The sequence below is a fragment of the Cupressus sempervirens genome, chromosome 2, assembly GCF_028749045.1.
Source record: "Cupressus sempervirens isolate cs-2001-9-10 chromosome 2, ASM2874904v1, whole genome shotgun sequence".
NCBI classification, from domain to species: Eukaryota; Viridiplantae; Streptophyta; class Pinopsida; order Cupressales; family Cupressaceae; genus Cupressus; species Cupressus sempervirens.
Genome location: NC_143119.1, coordinates 599,239,287 through 599,262,786, shown reverse-complemented (window position 1 = coordinate 599,262,786; position 23,500 = coordinate 599,239,287). Strand labels below are relative to the sequence as shown.

At 36.0% G+C, this 23,500-nt stretch overlaps 1 protein-coding gene across 3 annotated transcripts in view; it reads left to right on the top strand.

Annotated features, from left to right (window-relative positions):
* The first annotated feature begins 937 nt into the window (after positions 1-937).
* LOC149574821 (guanine nucleotide-binding protein subunit gamma 3-like) overlaps positions 938-23,500 on the top strand; it is a 57,893-nt gene continuing 35,330 nt past the window's right edge. Inside the window, exons 1-5 of one of the 3 annotated variants that reach the window (XM_089814658.1) lie at positions 939-1,282; positions 1,542-2,022; positions 5,186-5,238; positions 5,445-5,489; positions 5,613-5,657. In XM_089814658.1, coding sequence (XP_089670784.1) covers positions 1,849-2,022; positions 5,186-5,238; positions 5,445-5,489; positions 5,613-5,657 — 317 coding nt within the window. In that variant the 5' untranslated portion in view covers positions 939-1,282; positions 1,542-1,848. Of the gene's footprint in view, positions 2,023-5,185; positions 5,239-5,444; positions 5,490-5,612; positions 5,658-23,500 lie in introns of all 3 variants that reach the window. The other 2 variants (XM_089814659.1, XM_089814657.1) reach the window with 2 other exon arrangements.

Here is a 23,500-nt window from a genome sequence, read left to right as displayed (position 1 = left end):
ATTGAATTATATTACCGAGAGTTGCCATCATGAATTAAATCACACTCGAGTTGTGTGTCCATTTCTCAATAATCTTCATAGAACTCCCACAATCCATAACATTAAATGAAGAACTCACATGTAACAATATGTCTACCATGATATTCCTTCCCCTTTTGATATAGGAGATTTTAAAATTCATAAAAAGGTATCTAAGATTCTAAACAAAACAATCACTAAGAAGACATTTTTTCATTAGATCTCTTCCTCAAAATTATAAACTTGTCAATGGGTCCTTAGTCTATTGGTGAAGTTGAATGACTCACAATGAGCCCACTAGGGACCAAGTCTTGTTGAGTGCAAGGCTCTGACACCATAAGGGATGAGATTGAGATCGTGCCCTGGGTGATTTTGATGACATGGATGCCCCTCAGTCCTTGACTCTAAGCCGAAGAGGTTTCAGGCACGAGTGGGCCCGTATCAGGTTCCTAAATTATTTCAGTGGTGGCCTTCGATGGTTGGTAGCTTGTAGACTTCGTGCCTCATTAGGTTGCCTCCTAGGTCCGAACCCTCATCAACAAAATAAAATAAAATTAAAAAACTTAAAACTCCCATAAGAACCACCCTTAACTAAATGTGGTTCAAAAGTCTTCCTATCTAGTTGAATTTTACAAAGCAAACAAAAGACTTATGACTAATATTGACTAGGCTAAATTTTACAAAGGAAAGAAAAGACTTACGATAATATTGACTAGGTTCTAAAAACCAGTCAATATAGACTTAAAAACCTAATAAATCCAAACGTTGTTGAATGAAAAGATGAAAAAGCTAGACGGTGAGACCCCATAGTCAAAATTTGATCCCCTAACCTAAATAGTAATTATTTGCTGATTTATGGTTTGCCGGGCCCTAAATGGAGAGTTAAAAAAAATTAAAAACAAAACAAAACAAAACATAGTAGCACCTAAAACAGAAAAGAAGAGAACTGCATATGATAACACTGTCATGTGCTCCCACCTCCATGAAAGCTTAAAAACAAAAAAAAATCCATTTAGTACCCGGCAAACGACAAATCAGCAAATGAAAATTGGTAGACGATAAAATTTCCACTTCCCAAAGTTCCCACGGATGGCACTCGTGTGTACTTCCTCGCTAAATGAGAGAAAGGCAGGGGGAATCCCCCAAAAGTGTCGAATAGAAGCAAGATTCTCGCAATTTGTGGACATATAAATTACAATAATATGTCTGTCACAGCTTCACGAGGATCCATGCTAGACAACGTCCCCACTGAATCACATTTATGGTATCTCTGTCTTTTTTCTCTGCATTTACTGACTTCACTTCCTACAAAAAAACATTGTCTAACCTCAAATTTGTATACTGGGTACGCCTCATATCATTGACCTAAAAAGACTCATGATTGAAGCTTCAATATCACAGAATCTCAGGTGTTTTTCAGGGGGGTATTGAAGCCATTTGTAAAACTAGCCTACACAAGTGGAATTTATTTACGTTTTTCACTTCTTTTGAATACCAACTCACCCATGCGCGGAATTATGCAGCAGGCATTACAGACTGACTCGACTGTCCGCCACTTGCCTGGGAATTCTGTCAATCTGGCAGAGACATGTCCTCGTCAGGATTTTTAATTTTGCTTGGGCTAACGTGGCTTACCAGTACGCCGTGTACAGAAGCGCCCATAACTGATTGCAGAATCCAGTTAAAAGTGGTTTAAATATAGACTCAGCAATTTTTTCGGAGTCTGAAATTGCTGTTATATGATAAGTTTCAGGTCTCCTTTGTAAACCTTTTCATTTTGGGTTGGATACAGAGATTTATCTGTAGAACAGTACAGTAGAAGAGAAGAGAATGCAGGCGGGAGGTGAGAGGAGTGGTGATGTGGAGATTGCATCTACATCTAGAAGGGGACAGCCCTTGCCTTTACCCAAGCCCAAAACCCCACCTCGGCATCCTGATATACATGGAAAGTACAGAAAACAGGCAGAATTGAAGCACTTGGACCAAGAGATTTCATTGTTAGAAGTATGTACTACTTGCTATCTCTTTGTAATGCTCTAATATGCTTTTCCTTTTTTTTGTTTGAAATTTGTCCTTTATATTACATCCTAACTATTTGTACTTCATGTTAAGTACTTGTCCTACATACCACATCCAATCCCATTTGTAATCCTTAAATTCTTTATTCAAGCTAGCGCATTAATTTGAATATGGTTCAGCTGGGACTCCTGTTTTGTTGTTACGCTGATTTCAGGATATGCTTAAATGAATTGTTCTCAGTTGAGAGAGATTTCCTTTATTGTTGTTGTTATGGTTTTCAAATTCTTTGTTGTCTACCAGAGCTTGATATTATATGTAAAACATCCACTTCTTAACGCCACAACATTTGCATAAAGATAATCATGCAAGCTTCGTGGGTTTGAACCTTAGAAGATGGTAACAGTTCTAGTTAACTTTAGTTGTGCTGTTCACGGGCTTGATATGTGCTGGTTATGGTGCTTGTGTGTCAGTTCTCGAATCTCGCTGGTTTTAAGTTAAAAATGGAATTCATAAATGCGACTTCGTCCACATTGCCCTCAAGGTTTGAGATTGTGGTTTGGAAATGCCCTTGGAAAAGATCTTGTGGAAGCTTCAATTGACAAATGGAATTGGTAAATAAGAAGATTCATTCCATCTAGCATCTTTAACATTCACGGGCTTGATATATGTTGGTTATGGTACTTTTGTGTCTGTTCTCAAATCTCGCTGGTTTTAATTTAAATGTGGAATTCGTAAATGAGACTCAGTCCACATTGTCCACAAGGTTTGAGATTGTGGTTTGGAGATGCCCTTGGAAGGGATCTTGTGGAAGCATCAGTTGACAAATGGAATTGGTAAGTAAGAAGATTCATTCCATCTAGCATCTTTCACATTCTGATTTCCAAACACCTAGAGATCCAACAAAATGTAGTTGCAAAACAAAATCTCCTCTTGGGTGCTCTGGTGTATTATTATGCCAGCATTCGGAGATGATATTAGTGATTTTAATTTGAGGCGTGTTCTCTGTCTCACCTGATAGAAATGTCTTAAATGAGCAATTCCGTTGAGTTACTGTTTGGTTTCTCTTTTCTGAAGTTATGCTAGGCATAGTATTTCTGAGTGTAGTAGTTTATTAGAGTTGGTTTCTTTAATACTGTCCTCACTAGTAGTAAAATCTTTTACATGGATTCCTGATTGAGATCACACTATCGTGGTATAAATTGTTGTGATTCATTTGCCAATTTGAATTTTTAATTGCTATGGTCTCTAATGTGTAAAAAACATCTCTTTTTAATTTTGAAATAAAATACAACCATTGTTGCAGAGAAGATTCGTGCAATGTATACTTGGATCATTATATTGTCAAGGTATCTAGTAGCAAAACTTCTTCAACTTTCAAGTTATTTGTGATTTAATGCAACGTGGTGCTTTATATAGCTTCTTATGTTTGCATGGCTAACTTTTATTTTTCTGGAGGATGTCATATGTGTTTCATTTTCAAATAAATGCTTAAAAAGATCAGAATTGTGTCCATATTCTATTATATGACACGGTTATAATTTTATACAAAATAATGATTTGATTGAAGCCTAAGAGTTTCTTAATTAATCCTTTCTGCTAAAAACAATTTTTATGTCATTTTATGTTTAATTCTTAATTGATGAAATATGTTTTACAAAAATCACAAGGTATGTGCAAAACATTATTATTTTCTAGGAAATTGAAGATGTTTAACATCAATCCAGAATAATTAAGATAAGCAATTATAAGGTCTAGCCCTTAAGCTCAAAGAATTATCATCTGCCGATCATTCATTTCTCAAAGGATGCTTAAACTCCCCTTATGAGACTGATCCTTGAAACGGAGGGTTAAATTGATAACACAATGATAACTATATCTTGCAATCTGTATTGTAAGGATCACGGTACAGCTGTTCTTTTTAGTATCTCTACATATTACTGAATGCAAGCACACCATGTCTTTTTGTCAATTCACATCTAATTTTTACATATCACATTCTGTACGTAGAAGTGAGTTCTAATCATATCAGGATTCTGCATCATATGTATTTTATTCAATACATTAGTAGCTTTTGCCTCCCAGGACAGTCAAGACTGAAAACAATGACAGCTTTCATGGTGTGGCAATTCAAGCCTTCCATATTACCTATATGCATTGTGCATAAGGCCTTTTAAGGATGGAAATGCTCGCCTTATCGGTATTCAAGCAATGAAGAGTATTTGGATAAGTACTGATGTTTCTAAGTCTACAGAGGGAGTGTGTCCTTACATAGTTAAGATTAGAAACAAGGTTAAGATGTTTCTTCAAACCACCATATCATCAAATACTGAGTAAATATGTTCACCCACTTGAAGTTGTTTAGGAGGTTGCCTCCTTGACATGGCATATTATTATCACGTATTTGCAGCATATTTCCTATTATATTATTCTTTGTGCAAGTTATTTCATAACAATTGATTAGGATGAGGCTCTTTTTTGTTTTTCCAATCTCAGAGTTATAGTTTATCCTATTAAACATCTCTCCAAGCCTTGTCTGTAATTTTTGTTTTTTTTGATATAATGACCCATTTGTGCAACGTTTTCAAGAAATCATTCAGATTAGGCATGATTCATTCACTAAAGATACTGATTATTCCCTTGTTTCTTACCTTGACTTTTCCTAGGTGGTAAGAATATTGATTATGGTTTCTTTACTGTTTTGTTATTTTTATTTCTTTTCCTTTTGTAAAAAATATAGCAAATTAGATGTTCATTTTTGGATAGTAGAGAGTTTTTATTGCATGCACATATATGGTCATCTAACTATTTTACAGAGGATGACAATATGTGTGATCAAACAATAGTATAGTCATTGAAATGTCCGGTTTCATGCCCAAAGTTGATTTTTGGCAAATATATGACACCAAGGAGGATGTTGTTAGGAGTCAGGATGTGAAACCCAGAGTTATCATTTATGTAATATCAAGTTGTGGAGGGTAGACTACACTATGACTGCAGTTATAAGTAAATATAACTTTATAGATATAATTGTTATATTAAAGTTTGTCTAATTGAATTAGTATACAATTTATGATTTTTAATGGTGGCTAACTCTTCTAAGAATTTCATGAAAGAATGGATAAAACAAAATTAGTGTTTTTTAAAACAGGAAGAGTTGAGGTCACTTGAAGGTCTTCCCCCAGCTTCCAGATGCTGCAAAGAGTAAGTTTGGTATATTTGTTTTCATTGTTGAATTTTTTTTTCTTTCTATTCCTGATTCATTTTGAGGTTTTTATTGAAAAAGCTTTTTATTAGAAGATTTCATTCATGTATAAAAGAACTTACAGCTTTTAATAAAGTTCAATTAATCTTCACATCTGTGTCATGATTTGATTGCTCATAAAAAATACCTTTCTTTATTTTGGCAGGGTTGACGAATTTATTCACACACATCCAGATCCTTTACTTCAATCGTATGACCTTTCAACTTGGGAACCTTTTGTTAAAGATGTAGTTTTTATGGGCAAATGTATGCATAGCTCTTTTTCTTTTATAAATTGTATGTGATATCAATGGTGTCTTTTCTTTGTCAACAGGAATGAGCAAGTTCGGAAGTCATTTCGCAGCTTGAAGATTATAGAGTAATTCTTTTGGATCCCATCTACTGAACATATTCTATGAGTTCTAAATAAATGTTCTAGCAGATGTTCTCGTGTTGCTGTTTCCATGCTTCGCTTTATTTCTATAATTTTATTCTTTTTTTTCAAAAAGATTTTTGGATAATGTAAGTTGACCTCCCATGATCATAATCCCCATCTGTGATTGCATTTTCTTTATTTTGTAGGGTTTCTATGTATAACATGGATGTATACTTATCATAAAGTTTGCAGGTCTAGGACACACATTACTCTGACTTGTTGACGATCTGGGACCAGGTATAAGATTCAGTTTGCCACCCTGGCAAATAGCTAGACAAAATTAAAATTACATAGATTTAAAATTTATTAAAAAAATGGATAATTGTAATTAAAAAAAGGTTAAGGGATGCCATAAGGCATAAGGTTATGTGCCCATTTTTAATTTGCAATTACAAAAAGTTAAGACATAACTAGAGGGTTATACAAAGATAATCAGTGAATAGTTAAATGATGCAAATGTTGGATGGACATAAGCTTGAAAAAATTTAGCTGGTGGAGTTAAAAATAGGCTTTGCTGCCAGGCACAGTTGGACATTGGACCAGTCAATGGGATACACAATCTTTGGGTTTGTTAGGAAATTTTTTAAAACCAATATGCCTAGGCTGTTATCCCTTTTTCCTGTATAAACTATAAAGCAATCTCCCTTAGTAAAAGCAGATTGAAAAATATTGAGAATCAGTTTCTAATTTCTCTTTGTAGCTTTACACATCTACTGGAAACTACCTGTTGAAGTGTGTTTTGACATGCCAACAACAAAAATTGCTCCCTATTTGGAAGGTGTTAACCCCAAGAGTCTTCTATATGTATTTTTGGGTTGAAAGGTTCTTAAAAACTTGGAGTGGTTTGGTTGACCCATTCAAGTCACTTGTCATTTTCTGTTTGTCTCGCGACTTGCTTACTGGTTGCTGCTGTGTACGTACAGTCTCAAGGAGTAGATATAGTAGCTATTAACAATCCCTCACATATAAAGAAAATCATGCATGTTAACAAAACTTGATTCATTAATTGCTATGTATAATAAAGTTTCAGATTTACAATTCACACAAAGTCTATCACTTTGTACAAAATTGAAACCTAGACTAAACCTAATCTAACTGATGTAACATGAAAATGCAACAGAAAGGTGAGAGAGAGAAAGAGAGCATGATCCTGTCAATTTTGTTCGCCAAGCATCATTTGATGAGTTGACAACTTTGATATAAAACCGTTATTTTTCTTGACTCAGATAATCACAACCAACACACAAGAAGGTGCAATCCTTCAAAGAGAGAAACTGCAAACAGTGAAAGGAATAATCCACAACCACCTTATTCCATGCATAGGTTGGAGCCAAAGGAACTATTCCTACAATTGTAGTGCAAGACGGTATTTCATGTTAAAATTGCACTGAAGTATTCAGGTGGATCGCACAAAAGAGCATGCCATCTGTAAATTTGTAGTGATGGGAAATGCCCATCAAATTTATTACACTTGTTTTTTGCATATGAAAATTACAAGATAACAAGATTCAATTGGAAAACTAACACCAAATGGGAAATAAGAGAAAATAAATTGAATTGTATCATGAGAATCAAATATCTTTGGTTTCCAATCCACTACAAGTTGAACTATCATACATATAGAGATTTTTGTTAAAATTAAAAGTCAAAAAGATGCCCTTCCAATATGGCCATATAAGACAAAATCAGAGGAAGGCCAAGACTCATATATCTTAATTTTGAAATTAATAAGTCTTATTGAAGGAATAATAACGACTTGGCTCTTACTATTAAATTTGGTCCAAATGAGCAATTTTAAAGATAGCATTCTCGTGAAAAATCAACACTTTGCAGCAAATGTTTGCCCATATGCATGTCCAAAACTCATATAAACTTCTGTAATTTCTAGAACGTCTTTGCCCACAAGCCACTTAGTGTTTCAACAATCTTTGTAATTGTGTTTTTCTCATGTTTTAAGATTCTTTGTATGTAGCTACAACTACAGGGTCTTTGAATTAGCATACAATTTACTTATTCTTCTTGTTTATAACCAATGTTACATTGGGACGGGGGGGACGTCGGGATGAGTTTTGAGTGTGGGAAAAAAAGGGCTGCAATTTGGGGCTGGTGGGGAAACGGTGGGGGTGTGGTGGCGAGGGTGCGGGCGGGGGGGGGAGGTTGCATGGTATACATATATGAGTTGAAATGCTAATTATGAAATGATACTTCAATAGAACATACCAAATATAGTTGAATATAGAAAATTGAAACACCGTTCATGAACCATATGTTCAAACTTCAAACTTGAAACTTCATAACCATTACCAATGACCATTAACTTAGTAACATACTCATAGTAAGTTGTAACATTAATAACATTAAACATAATGATAAATGAAAAATATAAATCATACATTGTATCAGGTAAGTCAGTCATTGACTATCAAATGACAAAGATGAAAGATTCAAAATTCATTGTTCAAATATGATATATCATAAAGATGCCCATGATTACAATGAGTAGAGTAGCACGAAACAATGAAATGAAATAATGTATCATGGCCATATCAAAGTGAGTACAAACTACAAAATGTCAATAACAAAAATGTAAAAAACGACACCCACTTAGGGTTCCCATGTAAAAAACAATAAATAAAAAATATAAAAAAACTTTAAAGTTTTTGACTTTTTTACTTGGGCACTAGACACACCCCCACACATCGTCCGTCGAGGTACTCGCGCACCCGTGTCCAACATGTTCTTGATGGGTGCTTCGATTGGTGCGACCGTAGTGCACTGTTGCTCGGGCGACGGTGGCGGAGTGCGGGTGCACGACGTCCCTGCACCCAGGACGTACATGCACTCCGTGCACCTGGGTTTTACCCTAGGTGTGTGCACCCTATGTACACTGTCTATAACCCTACTGTGAACTCTTGGTGCGGATGTCTACATAACACATAGATCAAACCCCTTAAAACCATAGAAAATAAGTATGTTCTTTTAAACCGCATCACAACATATAGCACAGTTTAGATCCTTAGAAATGACATAATAACCTTCCCTACAAGGTCATGAATTCAAATAAAATTGGTTTTTAAATGGGATTGAAATTCCCTTGAGGAGCTATGCAACAAAATAGGCACCTTTGACAATATTTCATAGCTTGAATTGATTATATATTGCACACTTTAAATTGCTTTTAACATGTAGAGATGATTAATAGACACTTCAGAAATCCATTCAAAATCAATACAATGAACATATTTTTCTTATGCGAAAACAAAGGTGAAAACCTGCCAAATACATGTAGTGGGGCTTTCATAATTGCAGGGGAACTTTGAAGTTCTTGTGCTTGTGAGGTGAACTTTGGACTTCCAGTGCAATTGCACAATTGCAAGAAACTTTGGACGCCTTGTGCATGTCAAGTAAATTTGGATTAAGTTGCTATCAACCTTGTAAATCTTGTGTTTTAAATTAATCCTGATATTCTTTGTAGATAACTTAAAGGTCTCACCAACAATGGTAATTGCATTTTACCATCAATGTTTTATTAGATTGGTAACTTTAACTTATTGGGAGGAGTAAAAGTTGTTTATTGAAAACTAGTAATTGTTTACTAGGGTGAAGCATCTTGGTTGTTATAGTGCTTTTGGGCACCCAACTTCCAATGAGATTGCTTTTATATTTGATTCAGTCTTGGGATCCAGCACTTTTCTATATATTTTCATCTACCTTGCTGTATTAAGGCATTCAACTTAGCATTTGTGTTACCATCAACCTTCCTTTACACTTCGAACCTTGCTGTAATAACCTCTCTAGTATTCGAATCCACAAGAGCCGTGAGCCAAGGTTTCATTTTATGCTACCAGCCTGAGTGTCCAATACAATAGCAAATCCTGCCGTAAGAACCCAGCTTGGAGGGATCTACATTTGGGACGCCTGCAATTAAAGGAGGACAAATTCTAAATTTGGGTTGCAAGAATTTTAGCATATCCAGTGATACATTTCAGGTCATGAATTATCCTTCCAAAGGTTAAAATGCAATTCTATAGCAGCTGGCTAGGAACAGTAACTTCCTTCTTATATTCATGTTATTTGACTTGCTGAATAAAACATGAGATTTATGAAGAGCTTTCTTCTTATTTTCAATATCATTTTAATGACTTCCATAACAGCCAGTTAGGCTCACAAGACTCTTTTCTCCTAGTTTTATTTCAAAGTCGCAATATGAGTTTTTGCTACATACTTCATGTCCTTTGTTATCAATCCTCATCTTTAGACTTTCATAATAAATTAGATACAACCCTTATGGAAGCGTTTTTTCCAAATGCAATAAAATCTAGAATGAATTATCCTATCCAATGATATTTTTCAAGTAGTCTCAACAACATAATCTTTCTAATCACAAGCATATTAAGCAGTGAATCTATGCAGCAAGATTCAGTTTGATATCTTGTTTGAATTTACAGATTGAACTTCTTTAATTTAGCCTTGTTTATGGCAAGTGATAACCAAGTAACCATAGTATGGATGCATAAATTATTATGCCACTGGATATTATAATCAATTCTGGAATCTTTAAAGAACATAATCATGTAGTCACAGATTGTGAAATGCTGGATGAATGTGTTCTTGTATAATTGACAGAACTGGTTGTTCTGAGAATTCAGAACACTTGGGATTCACCCGGCTATATGGCCAAGGAGAAGGGTGAAGGGGTGAGAGAAAGGAATCTGTAATAACATGAAAAGTAGTATCAGTTATGACATAACAATCTTTATCATTTTTAATATGAATTATTTGATAGCTCATGCATAATCCTGTTATTGTAACTCCTGCTGTCAAGTCTAGTGGTGTGTTTAAATATCAGGATGCTCAGTAAATGATAGATGATCCCTGTCTACTCCAGGTAGGGAGGGACTTTCTCGTTAGAGATTGTGTGAGGAATAAGATAAGGTCCAAGGTTGTGTGGTTAAGCCCTTGACAATGTTTCACCTCTCCCAATGTTGTCAGACGTACAACAGACAAAGATAAGCTATACATTCAATTGTTTGTCGGAAATAGGTATTATCACTTTTATGATCTATATGCAAGAAGGTAAGATTAATTGAGTTATTTCATCGTTACAGTTATTTTACACCTAGATGCGAGAGAGATTTATGGATTGTTTTTCATTTGTATGAATATCGAATATGAGCATATTTCTAATCTTTAGTTATTGCCACAGTTAAGTAATTAGAAGGAAAGGAATGATACAGTGATATCTGAAGCTCTAATTGATTCAGTGGTAAATGGAACCCTAAATGATACAGTGGTATTGGAAGCCCTAATTGAATCAGTGGTATCAGAAGCCCTAATTGATACAATGGTAATTGAAGCCCTAAATGAACCAATGGTAATCGATGCCCTAATTGCTATAGTGGTATGTAATGCCCTAATTTTATATAGTGGTAATTAATGATAATCATCATTAGATTTTGATATAGTGGTATTGGAAGGAATTTTGTTATTTGATATTGTTATAGTGGTGTTTGTGGACTAACTTGGGTGGTTGTAGAAGCATCCCTGCAATGATTTATCGATTCAAATTCCAAGGTACGTGGATATTATTTTCTATATTAAATTCATTGATGGTGTTTTAAGTTCTTAGTTAAGAAATTTTGTTTAACTAGTTTTAACCGTCCATCCCTTTCACATGAACATGACTAATATAATTGTCTTCCTATGAAATTAAAGTAGTAATTGTATTCCTTTGAGTATGTTAGTTGTTAATTAAGACCCCGGGAAAACGGGTAAGACCCCGGGAAAACGGGATGTTACAATTTCACATTTGCATACAATTTTTAGATTTACATTGTAGTGGTTGAAGACTTGTATCTCACCAAGTGGTTTTATAGCATGAAAGGAGTTTTGATGATTAGCAACTGACTTAGATTGGTCTTTTATCAAAAAAATCCAATTTTGGTGCGTGTGGCGGAATTTTCAACTTCACACACTATTTTGCAATTGCATGGGAATTTCGGACTTCTCATGCAACAATCCTAGTCATATGATTTCTTAAAGGGCTATTGTTTGACATGAAGCCTAAACGTACCAAGGACTATTGTCAAAGACAATTCCACGAATCCAAACTAACAAAAAGCCCCTTTTGCATTGATAATCAAATCAAACACATTTTGTGTGCCCCTGTGACATCCCTATACCCATGATTATGGATTGTGAGCAACATTCATAGACCTTTAGGATGATAACCATGTGGACATACAAATTTGACATCTATACAAAAACTCAACAAGTAACAATGACTATGCAAGAGAAAATTGGGTGTCCTCGAAGTTTCAAAATCCAAGAGTGATAGTATAGGTTAACAAATAAAAAATGAATCCAACACAGTGTAGTTGAAGACTTGTATCTCACCAAGTGGTATTATAGCATGAAAGGAGTTTTGATGATTAACAACTGACTTAGATTGATCTTTTATCCAAAAAAATTCAATTTTGGTGCGTGTGAGGGAATTTCAACTTCACACACTATTTTGCAATTGCATGGGAATTTTGGACTTCTCATGCAACTTTCCTAGTCATATGATTTACTAAAGGGCTACTGTCCTACATGAAGCCTAAACATACCAAGGACTATTGCCAAAGACAATTCCACGAATCCAAACTAATAAAAAGTCCCTTTTGCATTGGTAATCAAATCAAACACATTTGTGTGCCCCTATGACATCCCTATACCCATGATTATGGATTGTGAGCAACATTCATAGACCTTTAGGATGATAACCATATGGACATACAAATCTGACATCTATACAAAAACTCAACAAGTAACAACGACTATGCAAGAGAAAATTGGGTGTCCTCGAAGTTTCAAAATTCGAGAGTGATATTATAGGTTAACAAATAAGAACCGAATCCAACACAGTATATTGTGAAGGTTGCAAAACTATCTTCTTTGGACTTGCTAGGTTGGTGGAAACCCATCTAGCATTTACATGTTTGTTAAGATGAGTGTTTTGTTGAAAGATCATCGATGACTACGTTTTAGTAGTATGTATGGACCTAGTTTGTTGGCTCGTTTTGCTGATGAATAGGCCATCTTGCTAAAACTTATGGGCAAGTAAACAATAGTCTTTAAGGACAAAGCAAATTAAAAAAAATCCTTCTTGCAAGTAACAAATGACAAGATATCTGTTGTGAGGTTTTCACACCATAGCCCCAAAATTTTTTGGGGACCCCCTTTTTCGGACAAGCCTTGGCAATTTTCGTGGGTGTTGGGAATTTTTCGATTGCCTTAGCAAAATTTGGAGTTGTCCAGAGGTTTTCCAATTGGCGATTTTACACCTTAGATGCTTCAGGTCAGGAAGGGATTTGGTTTGTTTTCACTTGGTGCGACACTAGATGTTCGGGAACATGTAATTTCATCCTTAGGCCTAACAGGTTTGAACAACAACATTTTTTCGATGGCTGAATCGATATTTGGCAAGATAAATTTGCAAATTTTGGACTTATACGGATTTTGAAAATTTGATTTAATTGAACAAGCTTGAACATTTTCAAATTGAATTTTAGATTTAGCCGTTTTGGAAAATCTTAAAAAATTTTCAGTGAAAAGAAATTTTGGTAGTGAAATTGACTTTAGAGTTTGAATTTTGATTGCCAAGAAAAGGATTTATTTTATTAAAAAAATTAGAATTGTATTGCAAAATTGAAATTGGATTAAATTGCAAAATCTCATTAATTTGGTTGAAATTTTACCTAGAGGATTTTACAAATGTTAAAGAAAATTGGTAATTTGGAATTGAAAATTGATTTTTGGCTTACTAGATTTGATTTTAATGATATTTTAACTACCAAAATATTGTTAAATGAAAATTTTGACATCTCCTAGACTTACCTTATTTCTATTTTGCAATTCTGGGTCAAACTGGCAATTGAAAGGGTCAAACTGGCAATTAAAAGTGTCAATTTCGCGATGGGGCTTAGTTATTTTCATGTTTTATTTAAAATTGAGCCATTTTGGGGGGTTTAACTTAAGTTTTTGTTTCCCTCCAAGCAGGTCAGCCCACTCTGGAGGTCAATAGGAGGATATAAGAAGGGGCTTGCCCCCTCTTATTTCCCATTCCATTTCCACTCCTCTTGCTTGGAGTTGAGCAATTTCTTCTGTTGGGCAAATTTCTCCTTTAGTAGCAATTTTGGGTTGAGGATTTCCATTTTTGGGGAGTGAATTTCTTCCTAGAGGCTAGGTAAATTCTTGCCTTAGACAAATTTGTGGGTGAAGATCTGATTTTAGGCAAGATTGGACGATTTTGGAGGTCTAATTTTCCTCCTAGGGAAGCGATTTTTTTCCTTCAGCTGGGGAGATTTCGTTTGGTGGAGAGACAAGGTGCTTTGGGGTTTGATTTTTGCAAGTGTGGGTGAATTTAGGACAAATTCTGATTTGGAGCAGACTTTTCTGCCCTAAGGCAGCAATTTTCCTTCTAGTTGGGCGATGTTGGCAAAGAGGTCGAAATGTGGTGAAAGGAGCAGATTTTTGCAAGTAATACATTTGCTAGGGCATCACATTTTGGAGGACTGAAATTTCTGAGATTAGATCTGAAATTGAAGGGGCCCGATTGTTGGTAGAAGGCAGATTTTAAGGTAAGATTTTCGTTCATCTTTACAAGTGAAGATTGGTTTTAAAGGTAGATTTTATTCTTTGTTCTTGCTTGGTTCGTTTCCCTTATCTTCTTCTTGCACTACTCATTCACCACTTCATCATCTCCATTGATAGGCTGAAGTTGGGAGGTATAAGTGTAGATTTCATGATGAGACACTTGGAGAGTCAGAAATAAGCTAGACCACCCTAGGATTGAGATTGGGAGATATAAGTGTAGTTCATCCTAAGGTAACAAAGAGGTAGAAATAAGTGGTAGTCCCACCCCTAGGCTGGAGAGGCGATTATAAGTGTAGAGATAGGATTTGGAAAGACAGAAATAAGTTAGATTCCATCAATAGAAAGAAGTTGGGAGATTTATAAGTGTAATCCATATCATTTAGAACGAAGAGGCAGAAATAAGTGTTTAGGATGGTGGATGTTAGTACAAGCAAGAACTCAAAGGGAACAAATACCAAAAAAGACAAGGAAGACATGATGTCTAAGACCACCTTCTTCTCAAAAGTGAGGCAAATAAGTGACACCAATATCGGCACAGTGAACATGGTACAGTTGAAGGAGGGACAATCCTCCATGGCAAAGAAGATCTACAAGAGCAGAATTGTACACACGACGGCTTCCCCTCCTACCTTGCCTTGTCTAGAATTGGTAATGAAGTGTGCATCCCGGTTTGATATTGTGATCAAGTCCATCGTTTTTGATGAATGGAAGAGAGTGTTGGCTAACATTAGCGAATAAGTGGCCGAAGAAGTATTCAATATTCTCTAGCATAAAGGCATGATAGTGGTAATGATGGATCAAACAACCAAGTTCTTTCAGGATGATCATGATGCCTACTTCATTCATCTAAAGTAGAATTGGTTACATGAAGCCAAGAAGGGAGTTACCAAGTCGGATTTCAAATCAGAGTATGGCGACCTTATTGTGCTTCTTAGCGGAATCATGGGCGTGGCTTAAGGTATGCAATTCGAGAATGGATGTACTATTTTATTGATGAAATTGAAAATGGAAAGAGAAAATTTGATTGGGCTAGAATTATAAGTGAAAATTTAGAGTTGCAACTAAGGGCAATACAAATTCAAAAGCAATTCTACATGAGGTCCTATCTTTTCTATTTGATTGCGAGACTATATGAAGATTTTGGACTTGAGGCCTTAGGAGTGATTGGCAATGGGTCAGGGCAACGTTTGGTGCATGAGTGCTATCCACAACTTCATTTGCACAACACCAAAGATTACAAGATGTTTTATGACGCCTTTGCCATGAAGATGGTAATGATATTACAAGGGACACCTGCTAGGAGGCTCCCATTGGAAGTGGAAGAAAAAGTTAAGAAGTATGGGAGTTGGTTCATCCAATTTCCACAATTCACATATATTAGAGTAGTAGGAAGTACAGTTTGTCCCAAGAGACTTTCAAGGTACCCACCCAATAGAATAACTTTGATGGAGCCGACCAAACAACTTGAGCATTATGACAAGATGATGAAACTTAAAGGTGAGACAGGGATTACCTTCTCATTTGGAATAGGCAATGATACTTGCGCACCAATCTTGTCGCCTTTGTAGCTGTGGAGAAGGAGTTAGAACGGTATCATCTAGGATGGTATAGAGCAAGACAGGGATTCGATCCTAATGGTCTTATCAAGGCATCTCATGAAAACACATTCAAACATACTCCTACTATTGAAGATTTTTGGGCCAATGCACAAGATGACTTTCATGTGAGGAAGCTAGCTTTCTCAAGATTGTTAGCGGGCATGATGAGGGTAATCAGATGGTGAGGCCTTGATATTCCCGATCAGTTAGAAGATGATGAAAATGTGCTAAGGGAAGATTATGATATAATGGATGGAACATAATTGGGTCCAGTGACTTGGGATGATCATCAGGATCCTTCCTTAGAGGCAGTTACAAGGACAGTTGATCTACACATTGAGTCATGGTACAATGAGAAGTCAAGGAAATTACAAAGTTAGAAGGTACGCCTTACTTATGAGATGATGAAACCAAAGAAAGAAGGTCTACCGGAGTCAGTCAAATAGAAGGGTGGGGGCAGTAGCCAACAACAAAGAGCAGTTAAGAGCAAGAAGAGAAATTTGGAGTTGAGAAAAGTAAAGAGCGTCAGGAGCCTCCAGCAAAGAGACAGAATGCAACATCGTCAAGGGAGAGCATAATTGAGGCTAGGAGCCAAGAAGTCAATACAAGTGAGGTGAGCTCTAATTTAGAATCAAGTGGTTATAGTGATAGTACCGAATACTCTCCTCTCTCAGAGAACCAGCATGGAGATGATATGACAGTCACTAGTGAAGAATAGGATAGGCCAATTGATATTGAGGAAGTAAGCTAGACACTTGAGGCTATTAGTGATGCTTTGCTAGTCGAACCGAATTCAGATTTGGGGAGATGCACTGCACCACTATGGTTAAGGCAAATGCTTATGCCAAGAGGCGAGGTCGTGATTGTTCAAACAGTTGAAGATATTTAGGGGTTAGTGGAAAAGGAAGATAGTGAGAAACATGAACAAATTGCAAAAACGGTGGCAAAGGTAATCAGGAGTGATGATGAGGGTCATTGAAAAGTTCAGATTGCTATACCAAATGTTAGCAAGGCAGTGGATGAGATTGTAGCCCAGGAGTATGAGATAGTAGAGCATGATTTGGGAAGAATCACGAATGACATGGATTGTGAGGAGATCCAGGAAGGCATGGTTTTAATTAGAGAAAGTTTGAGGAAGGCAAATGAGAGGATTGTAAAATTGGAGGCCGAAAACAAGTATTGGAAAGACTGCCAGCCTATCCAACAATTGCATTAGGCAACTCTTCCATATGACAGCGGGAGCAACATAGAAGAGATATTGGCTCAGTTGTACGAAATCAAAGATTGGATCAGTGATAATTCAAGATGGGCAAAATTTCTTGCTTTTATCTTGACATTTAGGTCATTTGTGGCTATTAGAGACAAATTCAGAACATTTGAAGGGGAGTGGAAGGATTTTCTTCCAGTTAAGGACTTAGCCATTCTTAGGCTACGGGCAGTTATTGGGCTACTGGAGAGATATTTGGGAAGAACCAAGTTGGTGGCTGAAGGAGGAAGGAGAATGGTGGAGTCTTGGTATGTTGCCTTGACCATTAGATTGAGGATACTTGAAGGGATACGAAATGACACTTCCATTTCAACCATGATGAGCGATGTTGGGGTTGCACTTGATTTTGAAGATATTAAAGAGGAGAACGTTAATGAGACAGAGTTTGGATTGAGATTGGATGAGTTGGGGAAGGTTGCCATTAGGAAGAGGCATTTGGGCACCCTTGCCTCCCTTAATGCCTTTATTAGATATGCGAAAGAATATGAGAAGGATCATGAGAAGACACTGCAAGTAGCAAGCAAATGATGAATTCAGTTGAGTCCAAGATGAAGCACACGCTTTGCCCTCCCATGAAGGAAGTCAATGACAGGCTAAGCAAGTGCATTGCCTTGGCTAAGAAGATGAAAGAAAAGGGTAGAATTATATTAGAGGATCATTTGATAAGCCCAAGTGGCAAATTCTCCTTTCTTCTTGGGTAGGATAGGTGTCTGATTTTGATTGGCTACCATTTTGGTGCCTTCTCATTGGTTGCCACTTTTTCCTTTTTTCATTGGTCCATTGATGAGGTGGTGTCTTCTCATTGGCCGATGGGTTGGCAACCCTAGTTAGGGTTTCTGGGATTTGATCTAGATCGTTGATTTTGCCTCTTAATCTCTACCGTTGGTTGTATTTTTGGCCCCTATATAAGGTCATTTGCCCTCATTTGTGAAAGGTTGAAGAAAATTGTTGCTTAGATAATACCAAAATTGCTTCTCTTATCATTGTTGTGTCTTGCATGGTGATTAAGAACACTTGGTGTTATTGCATGGTTTCTACTTCCAATAGTTAAAGTTAAATTCCATTGAAGTTGTTAAAGTAGATTTTATTTCAAGAAAGTTGTTAAGCAAGAGTAAGAATAGATGGATAGTTGTATGGTGATATTAGTGGATGTTTGATAGGGATCCATAAACTAGGCCACTAGCATCCTAGCGGCTTGTTAGGAAGCCTTGTGTGGTAATCTAGTCTTTTTTCTGTTGAGTCATTGCATCTATGGAGGTAGCGCCGTTGGCAAGCTTTCTTCAGATTTGATCCCCGTCCATCTGCTAATCTTTCCACTCATAGGAGTAGAAGTAAAGCAGCAAGTAGTTCAATAGTTGGAGTTTTTGAAGAGCAAAGTTGGAAGTGAGATAAATTGGAAAAGTAAATTGAGTTAGTCAAGTTAGTATACATTGCAAAGCTAGATTTCATCACCATCACAACAAAAGTTACGACATCCTTGAAAGAACAACGTAAGTCCGCCTATGTGATTAACCAACAAATCACATTAGTATAACTGAGTTAGTATCCACAAGTGTAAGGAACCTTGGAGTGTTCTCATGTTCTTCATGAGTACTTTCTTTTCAAGAGAGGGTTGAGTGTTTGGTATTCTATATCAAGTATTCAATTGCTATATGTTATGTAGTGGTATAAAACTGGCATCAACAGTATCCCAATTCAAATGTAAAGTGACATTAATCAAAGGAACATAAATGATGAAAGGAATTTGGAATAATGCAAGAAGGATTTAAGGATTTTGGTCTCCACCCTGGAGGGTTTCATCACATTCAATTTAGATGGGGTTGTTGAGGGTAGCCCTAGTTAGGGAGATAGAGATTTTGCAATATACGATTTGTAGTAGACTTGATTTATGGTGGATCCTCTTCTTGGGTATAGGCACCAATAATGGGGGAGAATGTCAAAATTTCCTCGTGGGTTGAGGTGCTCCATTAGAGAAGAAGTTGAATTTGATAATGGAAGTTGATTTGATAATAGTGAGTAATGCTAGGAACAATGGGAGTAGCTTGAGTTGGAAAATGAATAGATATGCTGACGAAGGGTTAGTAAGGAAACAATAATTGGAATCAATCAAATTGCTCATTATAGACAACAATTGAAGTGTTGCAAATTATCTAGTCACTGAAGGGATTTGAACTTAGTCGATCAGGGTTATAGCCATAACTCAAAACCCTTAATCTAGATAAATTACTGACTTTAAACTATCTCAATAGATTTATATACTTGTTATTCCATGACACCTCTTAAACATTTGATTTGGATTGATCATTAATGATGGTGGTCTATTTAGGGAATGTTGCGAGATTCAACATTAAATTCATTGAAAGGTGACATGCAACAATGATGGGAGTTTGATTGGAGAGTGTTACAGTGAAATGTTTTTATTCGTAAGGTGGTGGCATAGGAAGGTGGTTATTTATTATAATTGTGGTGTATAATAAGTCTTGATGGTAATTGTTCATGTGGTATGGTGGTGAAGGTTTGTTAGTGGTGTTGTGTGTTAAATGTTTTAGGTGGTTATAATGGTAGGGCACTCTTAGGAGCAACAAGATGATATGGTGATGGCGAATGAATTGATTCCAAACCACTGGTTATATGGTGCCTTTCTAATACCTTGATGTGATTGAACTCATAAAAGATGTCCTCAACAAGTAATGATTAATAGAAAGAACGCATTCAAAAGAAACCATTTGTCAAGATTTTATAACAATTCTAACACTTAGGCCTAGATGCATATCTAAGCCTATGGCTGCTGCAATAACTTTTGCCTGAATATTCTCATTTTTTTTCAAGGACTAGAAGAGGGAAATGAATATAAATCCTAGGTGATAATGGGGGAAGGCTTAACCTCCACCAATTGCATGTGCATGGATACAAGGAGAATATGTTAAGGTATGAGATGGCTATCCTACATGCTTTCTGTATTGATATTGGTCACTTGATGATAGTCCTCCATGTCCACCATCATAGGGGAAGGTTGCAAATCAAAACAATCACATTTTACCTCATCTTTGAGGACCCATGCTACACATGGCTTGTCTACGAAGGGAGATTTGTTATAGGTTTAGAGTCCTCTCATTTGCTGGTCTTGAAGATGGTAGGTAAGTGAATGGTATGCCGCCACAAAGTGTTAGTTTTAGGGAACAATGCGGAAGAGTCTCTAGAGGTGTTGGAGAGTGTTATGAGGATGGGATGATCACAATGCTTCTTGTTCTTGTTGTGTTCGTGAAGGCATTATATGGTTGTTTTATTGTCTTTGTTATGTCGTGTTGTTGTTGCCATGGTAATTGTAGGGTTTAGTTTTGGGTTTTGTGTTTTGTATTAGGATAAACCTCTTAGGTCCTATTAATGCTTTGGGTTGATGCTTTGTTAGGTTGAGGTGATGGTTTTCTGGACATTGACTATGGAGTTTCTATTTTTTACATATATATGGGAAACTATGTATTTCTTCCTATTATTCAAGGGTGGGAGCCCTTATAGAACCCCCACTTATCTAGGAAAAATAGAGGCTATAAACTATGTGTGATTAATAAAGGAGTGTATGAGAAACTTAAAAAGTTTTCAGATTTTCATGGGTAAACAAAGTATAATATGTATTGTGGGTATTTTGAATGAACTTTATACAAATGGATTGATAGCACATATACATAACTCATTTGAAATGAGCAAAATGCAAGATCAAAACAAACAAAATATGATATATACCTTTTTATATATGCTCTAATGGATAAATATGGACACTCTTTGCACTGTGCTACTTAAATAGACTACATGAGGGTGCAAGTGAGTGGATTGATCAAGAAAATGACATAATATTACCATGAAAGTGGATGCTGAAATGGAGTGGCATGCCTCCATTAAATAGGTTTTCTAGAAGGAAAATGGAGGGCCAAGATGTAGGATTGAAGGTAGGGCTAGGATTTGAGATACACGGATTGAATGCTTAGCATTGTGACATGCGTGATAAGGGAAAAGATGGTTCTTGATCAATGCACAAGATTTTATCAATTTGGGAGTCTAAATGGAAGAAAGCAAATGGCATGTGAGGTGGAAGGCCAAGCATGCTCACACTTGGAAGCAAGGAGGCAAGATGAAACAAGGTCAATGTATGAGGTAGAGGATTAGCATGCCTCTAAGTTGAAGTGCTTAAGTTAGCATGTTCACATGTGGGAATGCTGAATGAGTTGATGTGGAAAGTTAGGATGCCTCCTGTTAAAATGTAGCTTTAGTAGAAGTGAAGAACTCGTTATATTCAGTATATGAATTTGTGACTGTATACACACACACACATGTATATATATACATATATACATTTATTGTAAACTATTATTCATTTCTAAAGGAATTAGATGAGAATCCCTCAATAGAGAATCATCCCTTAGTAGAGAATCATACATTGCCTTTAATCTCTCCAAGAACATTGATGAATCATACTAAGAACCTACTACTGAACTAGATAAGAATCCCTCTCAGAACCTACTACTGAACTAGATAAGAATCCCTCAGTAGAGAATGAGAGGGAGAATGATACTGAACATATTACACCTTCTATTTCAAATTCAGAGAATACTAAAAATCCTAACAATAAAAAGAGACTACTTTGGGCCAGAAAAATGATAGAAAAAAATCATAAAAAACCTAATGAAGTAGTTAGAGAAAAAAAAAGAATAAGGAATCATCCATGCTATGTAGCTCTACTTTCTGAACTCATCGAAATAGAGACTACAAATGTCGAAGAAGCATTATCATGCAAATCTTGTAAAGATGCAATGGTTGAAGAATACCAATCCATACTAAAAAATGATGTGTGGGATGTTGTACCCAAACCCAAAGATAAATTAGTCATCTCTTCTAAATGGCTATACAAAATCAAGAATGCACCAGATGGTAGCATTGAAAAATACAAAGCTAGATTTGTAGCTCGTGGATTCTCTCAAAAGGAAGGAATAGATTATGAAGAAACATTTGCTCCAATTGCGCAGTACACATTTGTTAGGACGATCATAGCAATTGCAACATCCAAAGGGTGGAAGATACATCAAATGGATGTCAAAACAACATTTCTAAATGGTGAAGTTGAAGAAGTATATATTGAGCAACTAGAAGGGTTTATCATTAATGACAAAAATTATCATGTTTGTAAACTAAAGAAAGCACTGTATGGTCTTAAACAAGCACCCAGGGCATGGTACAAAAGAATAGACAACTATCTCTCAAAATTAAGGTATTCCAAAAATGAAGCTGATCCTAATATTTACTTCAAATGAATTGAAGATGATATGATTATTATTGTATTATATGTTGATGATTTACTAATAATAGGTGAATAACATCTTATAGCTAAATGCAAACAGGAACTAACAAAATTGAATTCAACATGAAAGACCTAGGACTTTTTCATTACTTCCTAGGTCTAGAAGTTTGGCAAAAGGATAAATGCATTTTCTTAAATCAAGGAAAATACATATTTTAACGAAGTTTAGAATGATGGATTGTAAACCTATACTACTCCTATGGAAGCATATCAACGTAAACTAAAGAATGATGGAGTTGAATGTGAACTTACTGATCCTACTTAACTATTGGTAGATTATTGGGTCACTGATGTACTTGGTTAACACTCATCCTGATATCTGTTATGCAACTAATACATTAAGTCAATTCATGTGTGAACTAGAAAAGATACATCTTATGGAAGCTAAGTACATTTGACGATACTTACAAGGTTCACTTGGTATGGCTCTCAATTATGATCAAATTGAAATCAATCTTCATGGTTATTCAAATTCTGATTGGGTAGGCAACTATATTGATTGTAAAAGTACCACAGGATGTTGTTTCAGTCTTGGGTCAGCAATGATTTCTTGGTTCAGTAGAAAACAATCATCAGTTTCTTTAAGCTCCACTGAAGTAGAATATATAGCCTCTTCCATGGGAGCCAGAGTAGTATGGTTGAGAAAATTGCTAGTTGGATTATTCAAGAAACCTTTGAAGCCCACAATCATCTACTACGATAATTGAAGCTGTATCAAGCCTCGGCAAATCCAGTTTTCCACAATCAATCTAAGCATATTGAAATACCTTATCATTACAGTAGGAATATGGTAGATTGAGATGTTATCAAACTAGAATACATAAGTACAAATGAGCAGACAACAAATCTTCTTACAAAACTTCTTGCCAAGCTCAATTTGGAATATTTTAGAGGAGAACTTGTATGATTGAGTTGTAATTATAAAATTTGAAAT